Source organism: Plecotus auritus (assembly GCF_963455305.1).
Source record: "Plecotus auritus genome assembly, chromosome: 1".
Lineage (NCBI taxonomy): Eukaryota > Metazoa > Chordata > Mammalia > Chiroptera > Vespertilionidae > Plecotus > Plecotus auritus.
The window spans coordinates 55845936-55869446 of record NC_137770.1 but is presented as its reverse complement, the minus strand read 5'-3'; the positions used below and the strand labels follow the sequence as shown (position 1 = coordinate 55869446).

At 44.1% G+C, this 23511-nt stretch overlaps 1 protein-coding gene across 2 annotated transcripts in view; it reads right to left on the bottom strand.

Annotated features, from left to right (window-relative positions):
* MYO1E (myosin IE) overlaps nt 1–23511 on the bottom strand; it is a 200838-nt gene that overhangs the window by 106579 nt on the left and 70748 nt on the right. For both annotated transcript variants that reach the window (XR_013959252.1, XM_080645678.1), the window contains exons 2-4: nt 14322–14465; nt 5587–5676; nt 2434–2528 (exon numbers count right to left, since the gene is read on the bottom strand). Coding sequence is in view for 1 of the 2 variants with exons in the window: in XM_080645678.1 (XP_080501804.1) it covers nt 2434–2528; nt 5587–5676; nt 14322–14465 (329 nt within the window). In the remaining variant the exon portion in view is untranslated. The remainder of the gene's footprint in view (nt 1–2433; nt 2529–5586; nt 5677–14321; nt 14466–23511) is intronic.

The window sequence follows — 23511 nt, the reverse complement described above, 5'->3', positions numbered from 1 at the left end:
GGGGGGGGGGGGGCAGTTGGGGGTGACCAGGCTGGTGGGGGGGCAGTTGGGGGCAACCAGGCCGGCAGTTGGGGGCGACCAGCTCAGCAGAGGGGGGTATTAGGGGCAATCAGGTAGGCAGGCAAGCAGTTAGGAGCCAGTGGTCCCGGATTGTGAGAGGGATGTCTGACTGCCGAAACTGGCATTCGGACATCCCCCGAGGGGTCCCGGATTGGAGAGGGTCCAGGCTGGGCTGAGGGGAGCCCCCACTGTGCACAAATTTCGTGCACTGGGCCTCTAGTATATTTATATATAACTATATAGGCACATATTTATTTCTTCTTTTGTATATATATTTACATTTATACACACAGTATAAATCAAATAATTGTGATAATGTCATTAGGAACCAAATTAAGAGAAACAAGATAAAAATATAAAAATCCTATAATCTTAAAATGAACTGAAAATTACCAGTATGAACTTATGCTCCATCTCTTTTCCTTAAAAAATTTGTATTCCCTTGTCCTTTGAAAATAACTAGTAGCACCGACAACATCTGTCAGTGAGCACTCAGTGACTGGCTTTACACAGCATTGTACATGTAGGAAATGTACAAGATGAGTCTGGAACATCTTAAATAAGAAAGCTACCAAAGACTACCGGGGTCATATCAAGAGGACATGGGAGCCAATATAAAGGGCTCTCAAGGTCAAAGTTAGGACCTTTTGAGCCTGACAGGAAAACAGCAATGGTTAAACAGATAATATATTTAAAATCCACTGGTTTGGAATGATACTGAAAACCAAAACATATTACCTTGGGAGGATGCTAGGGCATCAACTCATTGCTTTGAAAAATTGGTCAAGACAACAAATCAAACTCTTTATCTAGTTCTCCCAAACAGATTGTATTTTAAGTTCCTAATAAAATAATTCCACCTAATAAATGTGAAAGAAAGAATAGAATTAGAAAATAATGATTTCTTTTGGAAAATAACAATTTTTAAATTATTAATTAAAGAATGACTGTATAATGAGAATTTCTAATAGATGGACCCACCGGCAATCCAACAGGCATTATTCACCAGTAAAAGCCCTGAGTGCAGAGCATCACTGATGAAGCATTTTTTTGCCAAAGAATTGAATCCGAAAAAAAAAAAAAGAATTGAATCCGAACCTGATCAAGCTTTTAGCTATAGACACCAATTTACAGGAGATAGAGGGGACCATATACAATCAGCTAACCCCACACTACAGAAAATTCTGCAGGACAAAAGAGCTTTTTCTTTAACAAATAAATGCCAAAAAAAAAAAAGCAAAAAAAAAAAAAAAAAAAAAAAGAGGAGACTTAAGAGGCATAGCAATCAAGGGCAATGTGTGAGCTTTGTTTGGAACCCAAATAAAAACAAACTATTAACAAAATTTACAACACAGTCATGGAATAGAACTGATAATATAGGATGATGTTAAAAGAATTATTCATTTTTTTAGGTGTGACATAAATTATCTTTGAGGGGTGCATAATAAATTATTGACAAATAATGATTTGCTACCCAGGATTTGCTTTAAATGACCAAGTGGAAGCAGGATGGAAGGATTAGGTAAAACAGGATTGGCCGTATGCTAATGAAAGTACAAGCTGGATGAGCGACACACAGGTGCTTATTATAACACTCCTTTTAAATTTTGTATATGTCTGCAAATATCCCTAATAAAAAAATTTCAGAAGTGCTTCAGATAAAAAAATTAAAGAACTGAAAAAGGTGAATGCAAATATGACAAAATGTTAACACCTGTCAAGTTCTAAGCGATGGGAATATGGATGCTTACTTTTTCTCCGTGTTTGCAAATGTTCATAATAGTAAACAAAATTGTAAAGGCACTTAAACCCAGCAAAGACCCAGAGTTAGGTCAGGTTAAAAGGATTTTGACATGTAGCTGCAGACAGATAGGCAATGCAGGCATTTACCACTAATGCCCACAGAAAATCAAAAGCAAATGACAAAAAGTTATAACTTGAGCTAAATTACTGGGAAAAGAAAAAAGAGGGGCCTGGCGAAAAGGACTCTAGCTGACAGAACAGCGAAGCTGATGACATAAAGGGTCTTCAGCTTAGAGTCAAGCCACGGCATGATCCCACGGGAGGGAAGGGGTTTTACAAGGGTTAGTCCAGGGCCCCAGTGGTGATCAATAAAAGATCTGGCTACCCCTTGTGCCCTAAAGCCTTAATGCCATAAGTGACGGGGTATAACAATTTAAAAAAAGCAGCCCAACCCCACAGAAGCGCAAAAGCTTTTATGATTTGGAATTAGAAAATGAACCAAGACAAAGCAGGCAGCGTGACTGTTACTCAGCTACGCCAGCAGCTGTTGCGAAAGCACTGCTTCTCGGGAGAAGCTCTAACTACAGCACAACCTCACGTCCTCTACCCCGAAGAAGGCTCTGTCCGTACCTGATAATGACACACTGGTTCTCTCTGTCAATGATCATGTTTCTGTACATATTATCTGCAAGAGCATAGATGTGGGGTGGGTTTTCGTACTGTGCCTAGAAAAGCAAAACAAAACGAAACCAAACCATGGTCAGATAAAGCAACACATTAGATTTTTTTTTTTTTCTTGGCCTTGGCTTATACCACTATATAGTTCCAATGCTTATAGTTATATCTTATAGGTTACGTAACACAGGATTTCATAAACTTGTCTAGGTCACAAGGAGTTACACCTAACAAAATAAAGGTGGAATCTGGAGGTACTTTTCTGTAGGTATTTGAGTGATTCAGCCTTCAGACATGCCCCATGCCTTCAGATACTCCAACACACGCCCTTCCACCCCAGCACGCCTCTGCAGGTTGACGTTCCACTGCGAAACATTTCTAAAGGCCCTGGGGTGACAGGCCTACTAAAAACCTGGGTCTGATTTTACTAGAATTCTAAATTCCTACACAATTTTTTTTTTCTAAGAGGCAAGTTGGAGATGGCTATGAATGAGGAGAAAACCAAAATTTTCCATTAAGAAGAGAACAAGAGGTGTGGTTCTTTAAAGTGATCAACTGGTTTGGTCAGTTTGTTTCATCTCAGTAGGGGAAAAAAAATCCTGGCACACTAAGAGATTCCCCTGGGTTTTAGTTTCATGGGGGATCTTAGCTCTGCATAAATATAAATTCACCAATACACTCACTGTGTCAGGACAACTGCAGCCCTGCTTTCTTCAATTTCTTGGCACCCACCTCCACCATTTGCTCAAAAGAAAAATGCTAAAAAGAAAAGTACTTCGTGTGGTGTAAAGCGGGAGAAAGAGCACTCCTTCAGTTTAAGGCTATCTAACATAAAAAAGTGAAAACAATACCAGACCCAGTGAGAAGGTGTTAGATTGTGTCGTTCCCTTCCCTGGTGCCCATCGCTAAAGTGGGGACCCTAATGCTGATGCTACAAATGTCACGGGGTAACTGAGGTGATGGATGGGGATGGAATTTGAAAAAGTAGAGTCTTATGCAAAGGTGCAGGATCACTTACCAATCCGGCTTCAGGCCTTATTACACAATGACGTACTAATAGGAAAGGGGGCCTGGCCCACACATGGCCATTCATTGCAAGCTCTGGTAGGTCAGGACTGAGTGATGCGAGGGGATGAAAAGAGGGCGCTTGCTGCCTGCACACATGTTTAGAACTGGTGTTTCCAGTGTCCACGCCTTCCCTCAGATTGTGGGCAGGAGGCTCCCAAGGGGCACTGCCCAGTGAGGGTCGGAGGCTATTCCTGGGACTTGTCGACTGGACCACTCCAAACAGGAACAAGAATACGTCCCTGCCGTCACCTTACAGTCAGAAGGGGATGCATGGATGGACCGCAGGATATTGTCTTAAAATGGCCTTCAAGCCTAGATTGCTTATGCAGGATTATTTTGAATACCTCTTTGAAAACAGGGAAATTGATTATAAGAAAGAAAAGAGGAAAATAGAAGGAAATGGAGTGGAGAGAAAGCTGTGGGCCTGCAGGGAAAGGTGTGGGCAAGTCATTGTCCAATAAGGCTTTAAAGCTGATTAACTAGTTATACTTGACCTTAGCAAGCGATTGTTTTCCAAGATGGTTTCCAATCTATGGTCTCACGGAACCTCTCAGCTACCTATGAGAATTATCAGGTAGGTATTTCCTCAACCTGACTCTTCCCTCTCCAGAAGCCCCTGAAAGTCATTAGGATCTGACTTCAGCTCCAACAGTCAACAGATTTGAGTACTTAACCTCTCTGAGCCTCAGTTTCCTCATCTGTGAAATGGGGACAGAGAGCAATACAGAGCCAGCATCCAGGGCTGTTGTATTATTTGTCACAAGTGTAAGATAACACCTGGCACTCAGTAAATACCGACTTTACAACACTCGGTTATCATTAGCAGTTAAAAATGAATATGTATTTTTAAAATTCTAGGGCATTCCTTTAAAGAGAACTCTTCAAAAGATGAATGGTCTAAAGGGACTCGTAGCAACGCTTCTCAGAGAACTTGAAAGAAACACCACCAAGGCACAGCACTTGCACCCACCCCGCCCCGGCCGTCATTGAGAATGCCAGGCCAGCCCGCGCCTGCTGCTCCCGGGCCCGCAGACCAGGGCGCCAGGGCAGGGCCCAGCCTCTGTTGACAGTGTGCCCCTTGTGCTGGGCTCCCATAAAGGCAGCATTATCAAAGGTCTTTCGCGTGGCAGCCTCCTTCGGCTCTAGCGACCAGCACCATTCATCTGGCAACAATGGGGTGAGCTCTTGCTCTGGGTAAATTGCCTTCCACTTCAACTGATGAATTTGTGTGGGCTTTCTTTTGTTTGTTTTCCAGGGGTCAGGATTAATGAATGCTCTTGTGCTTCTGCTGCAAAGGAAAGAGCAAAGGGGGAAAGATGCAGAGATGGGGAGGCCTGGGGAAGTGATGAACCACGTAATGAAACACATTGACGAGGATTACAGTTTCCATTTTAGTCACACAACTGAATTGGCTATGGAGCTGTGTCTGAGCTGGGACTGAAGACATGTTAATAAATGAAGTAATAAAAGACTCATTTTTCATGTTCCAGTCATAGCCACAGTTTAAGGGTCTGATTCAGACAGAATGATTCCCATCGCCCAATTTATTTTTTACCCATTACTGGCTGTTTAGTCTTAGAATTTTGTGGCATGTGTGGAAAGAGGAAGATCCCCCAACCTGTAGGTCTTACATCCATGTAACTAATTTCATATAATGCTCCAATGTTCAATAGTCCTGTGCTTTCTTGAGCTGCACTTGAAAGAGCAGCAAAACATTAAAAATCAAACAACGGCCCTGGCTGGGATGGCTCAATGGATTGAGTTGTCAACCCATGCACCAAGAGGTTTTGGGCTTGCTTGATTCCCAGTGGGGGGTGCACAGGAGGCAGCCAATTGATGTTTCTCTCTCTCTCTCCCTTCTTTTCTCTCTAAAATCAATAAAAACATATTTTAAAAAAAATCAAACATGTCACCTACTTGAGCTTCCCCAATAATAACTCATACTAAGGAAATGCAAATGTATTACCAACATCAAGAAAAACTACCCATGCATCAAAGAAGCCAAAAACACTACAGTAAAATCCGTGGCATGTTACTTACCGCTCCTTGGTACATTTCAATTTCCTTATCTCCAAAATATGGCATCTGCTTGAAAGGGTTGACTGAGATTAAGACGGAGCCTATATATGTCTGAATTTATATCCAGTTAAGGTCCATTGTTAATCTTCATAGCTACACTTTTTTTTTTAATTAACGGATGTCATAAAAAATTCACGATTATTCAAGGAAGAGCTTGTGTAATTGTTTTCTAAAAGATTACAAAAAAAGACAAAGGCAGTTACCAGCTAGCTCAGATTTTGTTCCTCTCCAGGAAGAGGAATGAACTTAATTACCAAGATGCTACAAAAAGAAATATTAAATGAATTGGAGCTTATTCTTTTAAGACTGGTGACACACAACTAGAAAAAAAAACAAAACAGAAATGACCAAGGAGTGAAAGAGCAGTTATCATTCCTCTTTTCAAATGATATTATTTTTCCCTGGGACCTTTCTTACCTATTAGGTATAACAAGAATGTATTCATTTACTCATTTAATAGATAGAGGGATCCAAGATGAACTCGTTAGAAGCTTAGGGAACTGAGTTGTATCTATATTATTCAGAGCAGACAATTACAAACCCATACAGATCAGGCTGAGGGGAAGGAGGTGTTATTTCTGCATGGGGAATCCAGAAAGTCCTCTCAGCAGAGAACGTGTTCATACTAAGTCTTAATTCTTTTATACGACACATTCTTACGTGCCCAAATAAATCAAGTGTTATTGTAACGAAAAAACATTTTCATGTGTTCATTCAGCAATCAACTAGTTTGAACTGGGTGTCTACAACACGCCAGGCGCTGTTCTAGATGCTGGGGATACAGCAGTGAACGAAATACACACACTGGACAGAAGTCCCTGCCCTCACAGAGGAAAAAATCATTAAAAAAAGAAAACAATGAAAAATACACTAAACCACACACATACTCAAAATTGTTTCTTTTAATCAATGATTTCCCACTGTTCAGAAATTTTGCAGTTGAAGATGTAAAGCTATGCGATTTCCTCCCCCAAAGAGAGACATTTATAAATTTATATGTTAGGATCCAGGTGTCTAATAGAGCAGTGCGGTAACTCTGGTCAGACGGCCTCATTCCCCAAGTCCAGTTCTTCCTGACCTTGGGTAAGTCATATCTGTAAGCTGCAGTTAATGGATGATGGGGTAAAACAGGACCTACTCAATAGGGCTGTTATGAGAATTCGATGTTATAAAATGCTTAGCACCATGTCTGGCATAGTAGATGCAATTTCCTTAATTCAAATACTTCAAGATGCATGTTTTGTCACATGTTAACACCTCTGAGATGCAGCTTTGGTACTATTATTGAACACAAATAAGCCAAGTGCTGGATAAATCATACAATATTTAAAAATTAATATTTATACACAAAGGCAAGAATGCAGAATGACTCGGTTGCAATTTTGCTTCCTTTTTCACTGACCAGAAAGATTTCTGATTTGAAAGGGTTGAACTTGAAATGATAGTACAGAAGATGGGGTAGTTTTATTTATTTTTTATTTTTTTAAAAAATATATTTTATTGATTTTTTACAGAGAGGAAGGAAGAGGGATAGAGAGTTAGAAACATCGATGAGAGAGAAACATCGATCAGCTGCCTCTTGCACACCCGCTACTGGGGATGTGCCCGCAGCCAAGTTACGTGCCCTTGACCGGAATCGAACCTGGGACCTTTCAGTCCACAGGCTGACGCTCTATCCACTGAGCCAAACCGGTTTTGGCAGGATGGGGTAGTTTTAAAAGCACACCCAGATGGAACCAGTGGGGGCAGTCCATGGCACTAAGAGAAAATGAGAATGAGATAGCGAATCGGAACTGAAACTCGCCAGAGTCACAGAAGAAGGGGCACGAGCAAATGTAATTCCAAGTGCCAACGCCAGATGAGGCTGCCAATAGATGGATTAATGGCCTGCTTCTTTTTAGACAAAAATTTAGAACAGATAAATTTATTATTAAAATTATTACGCAGGTAAGAAATGTCTATAATGCTGTAGACTAAATGTTAATAATAACACTGATCAAACACATACACATTTACATGGTACTAATATAAGCTCCTAATCACAACTCTGTTACTACTTTAATCCCATTTTACTATGAAGAAACTGAGGCATAGAGAAACTTTAAAACTTGCTCAAAGTTACAAGCTAGTGAGTAGCAAAGCTATGCTCCAAACCCAGGCAGCCTGGTTCTAGAGCTTACACACTCTCTCTCTCTTTTATTTTTTTAATACATTTTTAAAAATTGATTTCAGAGAGGAAGGGAGAGGAAGAGAGAGATAGAAACATCAATGATGAGAATCATTGATTGGCTTCCCTCTGCACGTCCCCCACATGGGATCGAGCCCGCAACCTGGGCATGTGCCCTGACAGGGAATCAAACCGCAACCTCCTGGTTCACAGGTCAACACTCAACCACCAAGTCATGCTAGCTGGGGTAAAGTTCACAACCTTAATCAACAAGCTATATATTGCCTTTCTAGGATTAGCAGGTATCGTCACTATTATTGTTGTTGATATTATTATTGGTAGAGTTGCCAGATTTAGGAAATAAAATAAAAAATACCCAGGTAAATTTGAAGTTCAGATAAACAATAAATAATTTATGCATATATATCCCAATACGTATGCTCCAAGCAATATTTGGGACATACTTCTACTAAAAAGATACTTGTTGTTTATCTGAAATTCAAGCTTAATCAGGCATCCTGTATTTTACTGGCAACCCTAAATTGGCAGCACAAGCATCTCCTGCAGGACTGAGGGGTTTTCGATTAGAGAGCCTACAGTCTCTCATAAATTAGATTCTGTGATTCTTTGAGTACTAAAAACTCTATCTCTGTTGATTTTTTTAAAATATATTTTTATTGATTTCAAAGAGGAAGGGAGAGGGAGAGAGAGATAGAAACATCAATGATGAGAATCATTGATTGGCTGCCTCCTGCATGTCCCACACTGGGGATCAAGCCCACATCCTAGGCATGTGCCCTGACTGGGAACTGAACCATGAGCTCCTGGCTCATAGGTTGACGCTCAACCACTGAGCCACGTTGGCTGAGCCATTGATTTTTTTCTGTATTTTTACCACACGGTAGGGACCCAATCAAAACTGAATAAATGAGGCTTGGCCCTCATTCTGATTCTCATCATATAGTAATTCTTACAGTAAATCCAATTTTCAAGAAATAGAGCCCTGCTATGACCATCCTCGTTTCAGAAGATGGGGATGTCTGGCTACATTTATCTCCAGGTGAAAACGAACCTGGGCAGGTATGACGTTTCCACGGAGAAGGGTGCTCCTTCCCCTAGTTGTGAAGGGAATGCTGTGACTGCCAGCTGTCCTGGACAAACTGGTCACTGCATGTGGAGAAGAAAGAGCTACCCAAGGACATAAGCCAAAGGAAGCACCTGCTCAGCAATCCCTTCCTGCCCATCTGAGCCCTTGGTTATCAAATACATGTGGGTTGGGTTGCATAAGAGCTCCTATAGGAGCCAACATTTTTACTGTGAATAATCTGCTATGTAAAGAGATATATTGTAGTCTTGACTCAGTCGGCTATATAAATTCTGATTAAGGCCTGGGAAGGAGACACTCAGAGAAAAAAAACTTCTTTCAGACGACTCTAGGCCAAGCCTGAATCAATGACTGAGGTTGAAAGAGGGAAAATTGTAGCTGTTCCCTAAATTTCCCATAAATAATGGGGCTGCCATATTATTTAGGAGGAGTCCAGAAAAATAAAGTTTAGTTTGAAACAGAAGAATTGAGACAAGAGAATTTAACTTAGATTTAAAGGAAACAAACCTATTTTAGTTACTTTAGGTGAGAGTTTGGCCTCCTTGTTTATCTAACTGCCCACCTTTTTTCCACCTGGCTGGGTCTGCAGATACCTCAGCACTTCCCTGAGCACATGGGCCTCCTACTGAGTTGGGTCCCTTCTCTAGACCTCAAATACTCCCTCCCACTCCCTACTACATAATTCAGGTGTGCCTTTGGAAAAAGCTGTTTCCATCATTGTCTCTACTACATAATCTTTGGCAATGAAGGTGTGGCCCAAGGTTAATTTTGAAAATGTATTGAGCTATAAGGCTATGATAGAAAACCAAACCAAAACCAACCAAACAAACAAAAGCTCAGAAATATATAACATAAACACCATCTTATTTAATAGACTTTGCAAGATGAAAGGACCCAACAGATCTTGGTTCTCAAATGATTGTTGGGGATCTTTGAGTGTACAGTGATCTGCAGCAAGAATGACAAAGAGAGAAACAATTCCCTGGATTTTCCATAAAGCTCAATTGATTCAATGTAAAAGACTGTCCTTTATTCTTAGATTATTTCTTTTCTATTTGGGGAGTGTTAAAATATTTTTTCTTTTATGAAATGTGATGATAGTGAAGCTTCTGTAAGTTTGTTTTTAATGGTCTTATTAGACAAAGATAAAGTTTAACTTAAGAAAAAATTTCAATAACCAGTGAATTCCCCCAAACCACCCACACCAACCTAATGGATTTCCCTGTTTTTATCCCGAAATGGGGGGCAGGGGAAGCTGAGGCCGACTTGCCTGAAGACATATGTGGAGAAGGTCAAGCTGGAATTCAGCCCCTGGCTCCAGCCGCCAGACCAATCTTCCTCACTGCAGCATGGTGCCCCACCCCCACCGTGACTGACTGCCAAGGACCAAACCTCATTCAGAACAACTGCTCTGCCTTCAGCTCCGGTTGGTCTGGCACAAACATCTCAACCCCTAATTCAAGGGCCGAAGATGCCAAACACACTTGAGTGTGGTCTTTGAGTGAAAACAAGTTTGGAGAAGGCTGGACCAAATGGGCAGGGAGTGCTTTTGCACAGAACCGCTGTCGTCAGCCAAGTGGCTACAAATGATGCCAGGCATAAGAGCAAATACTGCAATGTTTTCCTCATAGATTTTCGAGTGGAATTGTAAGGAGTGTGGCAACATTCAGGGAAAATGGATGGTTAATCAAACCTTCCTTGTCTTAGGATAAATAGCAGAAAAATGTGTGTGTGTGTGTGTGTGTGTTTATTGGTAAACCATGTTAGCATTTTCTAAGCAGATATTTTTCTGATGTAGAAAAAGAAATGAGCATTCAGGCTGAATGCATTAATAACTGATTGTTCCAAATGCTGACCTTCAAAACAAGACAATGTGCTGGTATTAAATGTAGAAGAGGTCAAATGAGCAATTTTATAATTTTATGTGAAATCGAATCTCTTCTCTCCTTAACTACTAAGCTTAGGAGAGAGAGGGGGGGAAACACTTTTACTTAAAATAATGCTACTCTAAAAAAAAAATAATGCTACTCTATCATAATAATATTCCCTTAGCACTGAACTGATAAAGAAGGCTTTTATCACTTATCGGAGGAAAAGATTTGCAGCTCCACCCTTGGCATTATTTTCCTAAACATCCAACAGAGCCATCAAGCTTTCTCAAAGCTGAGAGCTGCCCTGTGCTATTGATAAAAGCACATTGATGCTGAGTTTCTCATCTATTGAGTGGGCAGATTTCTAAGACACGAAGTCATTAGTGGTCAACTAACTCATTTCCTTGGTAAAGTACACGATTAGTCAGTCATTGATTCAAAGGCATTAATTCAGAGGCAAGTAATCAGCCCCCTCTGTGTGAGTCACTTAAAAATTCTGCTGTCTGAATATAAAAAACAAGTCTTAATAGTCAACAAATTTTCAATGAAGACTTAATATGATGCACCATGCCAAGAATTATGCAGGAAACTAAAACACACAATGCAAGAGGATCCCATTTTTGTTAGAATTAACAAGAAAGCACACATATACGCATGCCTATATGTAGATAAGTTGAAAAATATAAAGCAAGAGGATATATAGGCACTAACCCTATATGGTGGGATTCTAGGTGATTTTAATATTCTCCTTTCTGCTGGACTCCATTTTACAAGTCATGTTAAATGAAAATGTTTTACTTTAAAGGGCTTTTTAAATGTTGTTTTTTAAAAGAAGACATATAAGACACAGTCCTTGTCCTCAACGAATCTTTGGTGTTTTAGGAATAAATGATCTTGGTGGGGAGAAATGAGTATGGCTGGGTTGCCTGCTGATAATCACTGGCACCACCTTTTTCTTTTCTTATCCAACTTATCAAAACCCTTGTTTCTATGTCAATAATGTAAGAAGTTGAGCCTGTATTCTAAGAACATTCCAATAAATAATTTGTTCAACTACATTCTGTAGAAGTTAGCCTTTTATGGGCTTGTCAATAAACCAATCCTCCATTTAAAAATTTTTCAGGATAACAAGCATTTGAATTTCCAATAAGCATCTTTACAATCGAATTTTTGGAATATAACTCAGAAATATGGGAGGAGCTTACACACTTGCCTTAGTGTATGATAATACTAACAAATGCTTATCGTGTACTTAACTGCATTCATCATTTCATTTAACCCTGCAACAGCTCGTGCGGGAGATTTTATTGTCATTCCCACTTTACAGGTGAGGAAATCAAAGCACACAGATGACAAAAAGTCCTACGGTCACCAGGCCCAAGCAGAGTTCAAAGTCAGGCAGCCCAGAGTTCAAAGTCAGGCAGCCCAGATCTGCTTCCTGCACCCAACTTTTTCTAGTCTACCCCCTGCCAGTTTCCATGGGTCATGGATCTTGCACATAAAAGTGATTTAAATATTTTGATGATGATAAGCCCAGAAAAAGTGAGCATATTTCATTTTTTTTGAGCAAATAAAATGAAATCTTACAGCTGAATACAACTGCTCCCATTCAATTAAATTAAAGGCATTTCTGCACAGGTGTCTAGGAGTCAGCAAAGATTGTTCTGTAAAGGGCCACAAAAGTAATGAATTTAGGCTCTGGGGGTCAGATGGTCTGTTGCAACCACTCAACTCTGCCATGGTAGCATGAAAGCAGCCACAGACAAGAATAAAACAACTGAGCCTGGCTGGGTTCCACTAAAACGTTTGTTATAAAATGCACGGTGAGCAGGATCTTGTCTGCAGGCGGCAGCCGCCACCCCTGATCAATACAGCTGACAAATCCAAATATAGCCGTTAACACTTAAAAGCAAGGGTTTAGGGATTTAACTACTCAGATATTTGGTAAGAAACAAAACCAAAAAAACACACAAAAAACTCCTAAGGTAAATAAGAAACAACACAGCATTGGGAAGAACCAAGTGCCTCAGAATAATGTATTGCTCGATACAGACCTGGTGCGCTGAACTCTCCTAATGATGAGACAGGCAGTCCCTGCGCAAGTATTGCTGTGTAAGGATGTGTGCTTCTAACCAACAGTCAATGAGCAGTGTAATAAGCAGAAGCTGCTGGTGTGAAAACTGCTCTTCCCGTGCTGTGGGGGTTAAAGTCTAAAAGGTGTATTACGAGGATCGCAAAGACTCCACCTGTAATGGTCCTCCACAACACCGTACCGATTTTACACAAATCTTCGCACGTCTGTGACCAACTCTGCAGTAATTCCACTGAGAGAACTTTCCCTAGTTGCACCAGACAAAACTCCTGAATCCTGTAAGAACTTAAGTATCATAGTTCAGTTCTCTGTTTATAATGTAGTCAACATGCATGTGAATCAAATTTCCATTCTAAATTTTTAAAAGTCCCATAAAAAATGGCATCTGGCAGCCCGGCTGGTGTAGCTCAGTGATTGAGCAATGATCTATGAACCAGGGGGTCAGGGTTCAATTCCCGGTCAGGGCACATGCCCAGGTTTCAGGCTCAATCCCCAGCGGGGGGAGGGGGGGGGTGAGCAGGAGGCAGCCGATCAACAATTCTCTCCGCGTATTGATGTTTCTATCTCTCCCTCTCCCTTCCTCTCTGAAATCAATTTTAAAAATATTTTTAAAACAGGCATCTGGCAAGCTAAAATTGAAACGTAAAGGACAACTCAGGAATGCCAGGCATTTCAATAGCTTATCCTCACTTCTCAGGTTTCCTTTAGTAAACATAAGAATGCAGAAAAACTGACCAAGTTGCACATTTTTTGCATGGGGCAATCTTTTTTAAACTTTTTAAGTTGAGACTTAACTGCTTTGCAATTAGGGAGTGCTATTGACAGAATTCTCTGCAGGTCAGGACTTTCTCTGAACCACCAGGGGTGGGAGACACCATGTGCATGGCTGGAGGACGTCAAAGATACAGTGCCATGGATTAAAATAGATGGATCCTGGCTGCATCTTGATTATGTGAAATGCCAGGAAAATAACCCAGCATCATCTTTGCCCTTCCCACAGCCTGAACCAAGGGACAAAAAAGTAACAACCACATTCTGAAAGGGTGAAAATGACGTGAGCACAGGCCTTCAGATGAATCTTCTTCTTCTTTTTTTGTTTTTTTTTTTTGTTAATCTTCACCCAAGGATATTTTTTCCATTGATTTTGTAAAGAGAGTGGAAGGGAGGGAGGGAGGCCGAGGGGTAGGTGGGGAGAGAGACACATTAATGCGAGAGAGACACATCCATTGGTTGCCACCCACAGGCATCCTGACCCAGGGCTAGGGATTGAACCTGCAACCCAGGTATGTGCCCTGGACCAGGAATTAAATCCTCGACCCTTCAGTGTGTGGGCCGACACTCTAACCACTGAGCAACACCGGCCAGGAACAGATGGATCTTCTTACACCAGGACTAAAGCCACATTTTATGTGGACACTGTCACCTCATTTAGAAATGTCCAAAGGAACCAATGAAGGATACAAAAATGTAGTCGTCCATGTATCTCTTCTTCAGATTCTCCACAATGGCGTTCTCTGTGATCTTGGAGAGAAGGACCATGTCGTCCACGCCGCTGTGCTTGACGTTGTGGCTCTGCCAGTGGTACCGGTAGGCACCTTTGCTTCCCTGCAGATGGAAAACACACAACTATTAGGATAGTTTGTTTTCTCCTGGAGTTAAAAAAAACCTGCCACTCATTTCCCATATATTCCTCATATCAAATGCAACAGAACAGAGTGAACAAAGATTTTGCTATCGATAGACCTGGATTCAAGTTTCAGCTTTGCCACCGACAGACTAAGCGGACTAAGCGGAGTGGGGAGAAGTTACCTAAGCTCACTGCACCACTTCTGCTTCTCTTTCCTCATTTGAAAAATGGGAGAAATGAGACCCACTTTATAGAATTGTTATAAGGATTAAATAAAATGACATATGTAAAGCGCCAAGCAGGGTCTAGATAGAGTACAGCACAATAAATGATTGACGGTCTCCCATAATTCTGTCAACTATATTATTTCATAATATTTATCAATAAAAATGAGCAGTGAAATAGAAACTTCCGAGACTGGCTCTGCAAATTCTATGACAGAACTCAGAAGTGGGAAGAATGTGTGTCACACACTGGCTAGGTCACATTACCATCATTTTCCCCCTGTAAGCTTACCACTGTCAATGGAACACTGGCTTTCTACATTCAAACATAAGCTATGTTTTGATGACCGGTCACTGCTATATTAACGAGGAAAGGGACAGGAGTTGAAACACGATCCACAACATGCTATGGGCAGAAGGACCTCATCTGGCCCCGTGGCATCCTTGGATGGAGAAAGCCATGGCCCTTATCTGCTTATCGGAGTTACAACTCAACACCAGGAGTGGCTTCTGAACACCTGTGGCCGGCAGGGGTTCCTTTAACTTGGCATTTGTGCTCCCATCCCCACTCAGGGTCAGGCCCTGGGTGAGGGGGGATGGGAGCACCGTGGTGGGCCTGGGTGAGGGGGGATGGGAGCACCGTGGTGGCCCTGGGTGAGGGGGGAATGGGAGCACCGTGGTGGGCCTGGGTGAGGGGGGAATGGGAGCACCGTGGTGGGCCTGGGTGAGGGGGAATGGGAGCACCGTGGTGGCGCTGGGTGAGGAGGGAATGGGAGCACCGTGGTGGGCCTGGGTGAGGGGGGATGGGAGCACCGTGGTGGGCCTGGGTGAGGGGGGATGGGAGCACCGTGGTGGGCCTGGGTGAGGGGGGAATGGGAGCACCGTGGTGGGCCTGGGTGAAGGGGAATGGGAGCACCGTGGTGGCGCTGGGTGAGGAGGGAATGGGAGCACCGTGGTGGGCCTGGGTGAGGGGGGATGGGAGTACCGTGGTGGGCCTGGGTGAGGGGGGATGGGAGCAACGTGGTGGGCCTGGGTGAGGGGGGATGGGAGCACCGTGGTGGGCCTGGGTGAGGGGGGATGGGAGCACCGTGGTGGGCCTGGGTGAGAGGGGAATGGGAGCACCGTGGTGGGCCTGGGTGAGGGGGGATGGGAGCACCGTGGTGGGCCTGGGTGAGGGGGGATGGGAGCACCATGGTGGGCCTGGGTGAGGGGGGATGGGATCACTGTGGTTGCCCTGGGTGAGGGGGGATGGGAGCACCGTGGTGGGCCTGGGTGAGGGGGGATGGGAGCACCGTGGTGGCTGCACTTGGGGAGGTCACCATCCACTGAAGGGCACCTAGATATGGATGGATATGTTCATGGGTCAGCAACAGTCAATCTGTAAACACAGGTAAAATGGGTGTTCCAGCAACGGGATACTCCTTTGTCCTGGGAGAGGCAGAAATAACTTCTTGGAGAAGGTGCCATTTGATGTGGATCTAAAATACTTTTAATTTTCCAGCAGAGTAGAGGAGGAAGGGTATTCTTTATAATTTACACACACACACACACACACACACACACACACCCTACGTAAGAAATAATGGCAGGTAACACAAGACTGGAGATTGGAGAATTCTCCCTTCCCTTTAAACCCTGCATGCATCCTGCTGGACAAGACTCAGGGCAAACTCAGCTCTTTCTCGGAGTTCACTTTTGGGGGGAGTTTGGACAAAGGAGAGAAGGATTCTGAGTAAGAGTTTCTAGAAAGGCCGCCCGACCAGACATCAAAAGGAGCATGAGGAAAGGTAATAGGAGGCTCCTCGAGAGAAGGGGGAGGTAAGGAAGGAAACAAGACGGACGCCATTCTACACTTCACTTTTAGAAATGTGTTCTCTTCAGGAGACATGGGCCCTTGGGTAGAAGCAAATTCTAAGAGGCTCCGGGGAAAGCCGTTTTAAAAATGCAGCCAGTGCCCTGGCTCGGGCGGCAGGCTGGGGCCCTGCCAGGCCTGCCACCCATGCTGCCTTGCACAGGGAAATGGTTTATACGATATATTTGGCTTTCTCAGAACCACATGTAGCATCAGTTCTACAAAATTACCTCGACCTCACCGCTCCTCCTTCCTCTTGCGGCAAAGCAGCCCGAGAAAAAGCACTGGCCACAGCATGACTCACTGGGCCTGCCGCCTGTCCACGGATGAAGATTCCCGGTGACGCCCCCTCCTCGGTTATTCTTTCTGGGCGCCCACAACAATTACTCTGCATGGAAAACTGAAGTTCCAGAGTAACTAACCAGTAGGTGTGTTTGTGTATTTGCTTTTAACCCCAATAAAATATTCACCTACTTCAAAGAGGCAAAAGGTGTTCCTTTCTCTTTGGATAACCTAAGTACAGTTGATCGAAACAGAAGAGCTATTTATAAGCTGTTATTCAATTGTGAGAATGTGAATTGTTTACAACCTTGACCCCTTCCCTTCCTCACACTCCTGATGGGGAAGGTGGGGGCAGAACTGGCTGCCCTGCGTGTGGGGGGAGGAAGGGCAATGACAAGGACCTCCCATCTGGGTGAGAGGAGGGTCACCTTCCTCGGGTGGCAAAGGCAGGCCGGGTTACCAGGCTGTCACCTCCGCATGGGCAGCTTCCTGCTCTGCAGTGGGCTTCGTACGGTTGGGACACTCCTTTTAGTTTTGGTCACTTTTTAAACAAGGAGGGGCTCGGCGGGTGTTGCACTTCCCAGCAGTCCCGGCTGAGCGAGGCGTCGCTCCCCGCAGGAAGGAGGGGAGCTGGCCTGATCAGGAAAGTAATAAATCATGAAAATTATGACGACGCTGATGAAAAGTTACTCTTCCCCCCGACAATGATTACAAATTACAAGGGAGATATTTCCCATTAGATGAAGTTTGAGTGCAGACAGACTTTCTCGGGTCCACATGTAACGACTAATGACTCCTTTATTAAAAAGCAATGGGCTCACACACACAAGTTCTAGAAACTGGGGTGCACCCACACTCACACAACGGCCTGGTTTGTTCCTCACGTCTAGGAGGTGGCACCGAGACGCAGGAGTCCTGCACATGGGGGAGGAGCCCGGCTCACACAGTCGCTGCCTGCTTTAGGGTGGGGACGGGGCAGAGCAAAGGTGAATGCGCACAGAGGCCAGGACTGTTCCCTCCTGAAAGCCACCTTCACTGCAGCGCCGCCCGCCCGGCACAGACCTGCGCAGGCTCTCAGGGCCTCAGCGAGCACTCTCTCTCAGGCTCACCCAGGAGGAGGAGGAGACCAGGCCCTAGGTAACCACCACGGCCTTCACAGGCCCAGAGAGGGAGGCTGTGTAAACACAGCAGGCCCAGTGCTGGGCAGGGCCTGGGACGGTGATCACACATCTGACACGCTTCAGGAGGAGCAGACTGCAAAGTGTTTCTAGACAACGGCGTGGAAATAGGCACCGAAACCTTAGTCCCACAGACGGATACGCATGCAGTTAACTAAATACAAATGAGATTCACACCCTCTTTGCTCCAGCAATTGCATTTTTAGGAATTTACCTCCAGATACATCAAGCTCTATGGACGAGGCTGTTCCCGCAGCAGAGTGTGCAATGGAGGGGAGGGGCTAGAGCTCCTGGATTGACTAGACTACGGCCGCCCTCCCCACAGAGGAGCACTGTGCAGTCCTTGGAAGGAACCCGCTGTGCTGACAGGGGAAGATCTTCAGGACACGCCGACTCATGAAAACAGCAGTCAACATGTGGATTAAGTAAAGAATCACCACATTTGTCTAAAACTTTTAAAAGAGACTTTATAATTGTTTTCTTGAAAGATGCACAAGGTTCCATTGGGGAAATGGGGTTTTGGGAGAAGGTGACTTTTACTCTACCTTTTAAACTTTTCTGCCCAGTTTACATTAAAAAAAAAAAAAACACACGCACATATGCATGTCTTAGTAAAATTTAAAAGTAAATGAAAACATTGAAAATGATGCCAGTAACAACAATCAAGCATTTTCTAGGGGTGGTGGCTGAGCTGTCCCAAAGCCTGGTTCCATGCAGGTTCAAGGTTTGAAAGGTAGGCTGGGAGATGTCTGCAGGAGAAGGTAGCATGTCTGGGGTGATTAGCTGGTTCACGAGCTAATAGGGCAGAAAACCTGGGGGTTACGTTATCAGCATATCACCTTGAGAAGCAGATGAACCATATTCCTACTGTGGAAAGTGGGCCACGGTCACCCTGGCCTGCCATACAACTGAGCTTGTTTATTTTTGACCCCAGTGAGTCATAACAGGAAAGGCACACAACGATCTGTTAGACTTTAATCTTTTAATTGACAGTCTGGGAATTCTACCTTTTGCAGTTCTGCTATTTGACTGGAACGAAACCCTTACTTCCATTGCAAATGATGGAGGAGGGAGCATCAACCATAAATATTTGTCTCCTATGTGTCAGGCTCAGCAAACCAGCATTGGGCTGGCAATGTATTTCAACTTTATGGAATTAGATCCATTCCTCACTATTATGGTGATGTAAAGATGTGTGTTAGAAGCAAGTGTGTGTGTGTGTGTGTGTGTGTGTGTGTGTGTGAGAGAGAGAGAGAGAGAGAGAGAGCTGAAGTACAGCAAACACAGTGTGAGGAAGAAGTGTTTCTGGAAGAGTGGGGCGCAGTCAATAGCCAATCAACACCCCTTCTCCCCTCAACCCTTGGGGTAATTGGAACTGATACTAAACCCAGAAATATGTGCAGATGCTTGACATGATCTAATCTAATTCACACAGCACCTGCAAGACACGAATATTACAGTCCCTCTGTTACTATTTTACAAAAGGGTGAGGCTGAGGTCTGGGAATATAATGTACCAAGTTGCCTCTGCTTGGAGGGGTTGGGGATGGGAGGTACTTTGTGGGGTGGTGCAGAGTGGGTGTGGGTGTGTGGGAGACCCAATGAATGCAGAAGATGCGCTCATTTGTTTCATTCATGTAAGTATATGTGACCCAAACAAAAGTTCAATATTTGTATGACATTTCCACACACATGTCTCAGTTAATCCCTGCAACAAAGGGACAGAGCTGAGATGCGTCATCGGGATTTCTGGCTTCCTTTTCTTTGCTCTTTCTGTTCCACCACATCTAACTTCCAATACCAACCCTCCAGGGGAGAGCTGGTTTTATATGATGACAAGACCAGAGGGCAAAGTGTGGAGGTACACGTCAGGCTGGCAACACTGTTTTGACTCATTGAGTGGGGAAGGGGGAAAAGGTTAGTAAAAAAATAACAAGAGTTAAGGTGCCCCAATTTTGTTTTAATTGCATAGATTATGCTATTTATGTAAAAAGATGTCTCTGTATGGAGATATGGTTTGTTTATATCTAAGTGTACTTTCTACATTTTTTTTCTACTGAGCATATGTTTACAAAAGGTGCACACATATATAGCTGCTTTCATGGGGAAAAAAAGATCAAATAAGATAAGGGATGTGAAAGTACTCAATAAAGTGAAATGAAATATATATGACACTGTTTGCCCTGTTGTTTGCTGTTCCACGTCAGCTCGGGCCTCCCATTCTTGTTGCTTATCCCAGCTTCCAGCTTCAGCAAACGCTTCTGAAGAGAATGTGGCTCCCTAAAGGAACATTTTCTATATCAATGAAAAGATATCTAAGATGTTCTAAATGAACAGTTAACATATTCCATCACTATTAAGATGCATAGTTTTCTTATTCTAACATTCTGAAATTAGAATGTGTCTTATCATCAACTAGAGGCCTGGTGCACGAATTCATGCACAGGTGGAGTCCCTTGGCCTGGCCAGTGATCAGGGCCGATGTGGGCTGGCCGGCAGGGGTGCGGGAGGTTGACTGGCTGCGGGGGGAGGGGCTGAGGGAGGTTGGCCAGCCAGGGGGAGGGGCCATCGGGGCCAGCCGGTTGGCGGGAGGGGCTGTAGGAGGTTGGCCGGCGGGGGTGGGGAAAAGGGACCGTGGGAGGTTGGCTGTGGGAGCGCACTGACCACCAGGAGACAGCTCCTGTGTTGAGCGCCTGCCCCCTGGTGATCAGTGCACATCATAGTTACCAGCCAGTCGTCCGGTCGTCCAGTTGTCCAGTTGCTTAGACTTTTATATATATAGATGCTTAAGTGGCAGTGGTTTTTTTGGTTGTTTTTTTTTTTAATTGAAAAAATAAAATAATGACATCGCTCTTACATCCTAGCACCTTAGGCTTGATGAATTATAGCACACAACACTTACGAGGACAGGCACTGTTCTATGCACTTTACAAATATTAAGTCAATGTTTAACATCATCGAAGACATAAACTATTAGAAAGATTTCGATTGCTCTGGGAGCATCATACCATGTATTCATGCCACTTCAGAAACTGGTGGTTTTGACTGGTGAGGTGATGATAGCTCAGTCTTGGAGGCTTTGCTGTGAAAAATTCTGTAGCTGGTGCCCCCACCCCATCCCAAATAGGAAGAGGGTGGGTATCCTGGCTGACAAGCTGCATATAACAGCTGCCCATCGCCAGACCACAAGTTCGCAGAGCAAGGTGATTTCCTCTTAGATTTGTAAAGGCACATTCAGACTTGTATCTCTTTCAACCTAAAAGTTCCTTCAGTGATAAGGCCACCTGGAGCAGGAAGGTGGGCCACCCCCACCCCTGGTGTAATATTCCCACCCCAGGAATGATGAATTCTCACCTTCATTTACACTATACTCCATGTTTCCTAAACCTTTGTCATTTAACTACTTTGAAAACTTTTATAATTTATCTATATCAACTAATTTTATAACTAACTTTTTATAACTTCATCCATAGGACAAATTCCACCAGTCCTATGCTTCAAATTTTTCTATAAACTGTCCTTTTTAATTTGGCTAAATCCTAAAACAATCATCCCTATAAAACCCCTAGTTTGGCATTAGTTTTATTTCTTTGAGATGTCTTAAAATAACAAGGAGGATACACGATTTAAAATACACACCATGGGGTTGTACATCCTGATCTTACCACCCACCTGGGTGCCGGGTCATTCTCTATTCGGCCTGTTCCCACTGACTTCAAGTCCGGCCACACGGAGTTTAAACGACCACTGTTGTATTTCCCAAACCTAGGTTTCCCTGCTGTGGACAAGCTCACCTGGCGAGACCAGAGCCCCCATCAGACAGTAGGTGGGAGCCTAGGTTTTGTTTTCACGAGCAGAAACTACTCTGTATCGTGTTCCGCGTCCCCTGTACGTTCCATCGGGGTCCCAAGACCCGTCCTGTCCTCTCTCCTCGGAAACCTTCCCGCCACATGTGGGACATGTGAGTGGCCCCGAGGGTGAGGGCCTGCCTCTCGGCTGAGGGGGAAATTCTCTCCTGGGCACCTGCAATTTATTCTTTCTCTCGGGAAGCACTTGCTGCAGTATTATCAGCACGCTGTGTCCTCCTCTCCCTCAGTCTCCAGGAAACCTAGAATCGTAACTCTGTCCCCTGTGGGTGCATATTCTCTTCTCACACAACGGCTACTTCGTGTCACATACCAGCACTGTTCTAACATTTTATTTTTTTTTATTTTTTTTTTAAATATATTTTATTGATTTTTTACAGAGCGGAAGGGAGAGGAGGGATAGAGAGTTAGAAACATCGATGAGAGAGAAACATCGATCAGCTGCCTCTTGCACGCCCCCTACTGGGGATGTGCCCGCAACCAAGGTACATGCCCTTGACCGGAATCGAACCTGGGACCCTTGAGTCCGCAGGCCGACGCTCTATCCACTGAGCCAAACCGGTTTTGGCTGTTCTAACATTTTATACACGATCATTTATTTAATCCTCACAGCCTTACTGGGCAGGAAACTGAAGCTCAGAGAAGTTAAGTAACTTGCCTGGCTCCAACAGCTGGGCTTCAAACCCAGGCTGTGCAGCTCTCGAATCTTTGGCCTTACCCACTATGCTCACTGCCTCTCGTAATAAGGCAAGTGCCACGGAAAACAGCAATAATTCTAAAGTTCACAGTAACTGCCTTATTGCGTGTTTACTGTGCACCATGTATCAACTTCATTCATCTACACACACCGTGAAGCAGGCACCCTCATTGTTGGTTTGGAGGGTACCTGGGCAAAGCTGGCAGCTGGAAGCTCACAGAGCAAGCAGCCTGACTCTACACGGCACTGCACACGACAGAGAAAACTCGGGGCCATGGCATCGGCCATGGGAGCAGGTCTGTTTCCTGCTGTGTGAAGAGCATGCAGGGCAGTGCCAGTCTGGTGAGTGAATTCCAGGTCGCTTGGGCTCATCTCAGAACGAGGGGTGTATCGTCCTGTGGCAGCGACGGTGGGAAATTGGGGGTTCTGGGCCCAGAGTCTGCCCAAGGAAGAAAGAAGTTTCGAAAGCTTTCCTATTGCCCACAGCCCAGGAAATCCAAGGGAGGAAATGTTGACCCTGAAGACAGCTCTTCCTTTAATTGTCCACTGTCGTCCAGGTTAGGGTAACAAGCTAATCTTGACCACAGGGAGAGGACATTTCAAGCTACAGAATAAAATGAAGCAAATGGTTGGAATCCCTTCATGTTGAAAAATGCGCATCCTACATTGGCCTCTACTTATGGTGCAATCAAATGATGAAGAGTCACTCCGATGTCAGTCTGTCCTTCCATCTGCGGCTGGACCCTCGGGACGTCCCTGTCATCACGCCTGTTTCCAAGTAGGAACGTTGGCGAAGGCAATTCCATTTGCTAAGCCAGCAGTTGATTAGAATCCATAGACTTTGGATCAAGCACAAGCCCTACCTCTGTGACCTGGGGCAAGGTCAGTTTCATGGAATTTTATTCTTTATAATTAAGGCAGTCTAT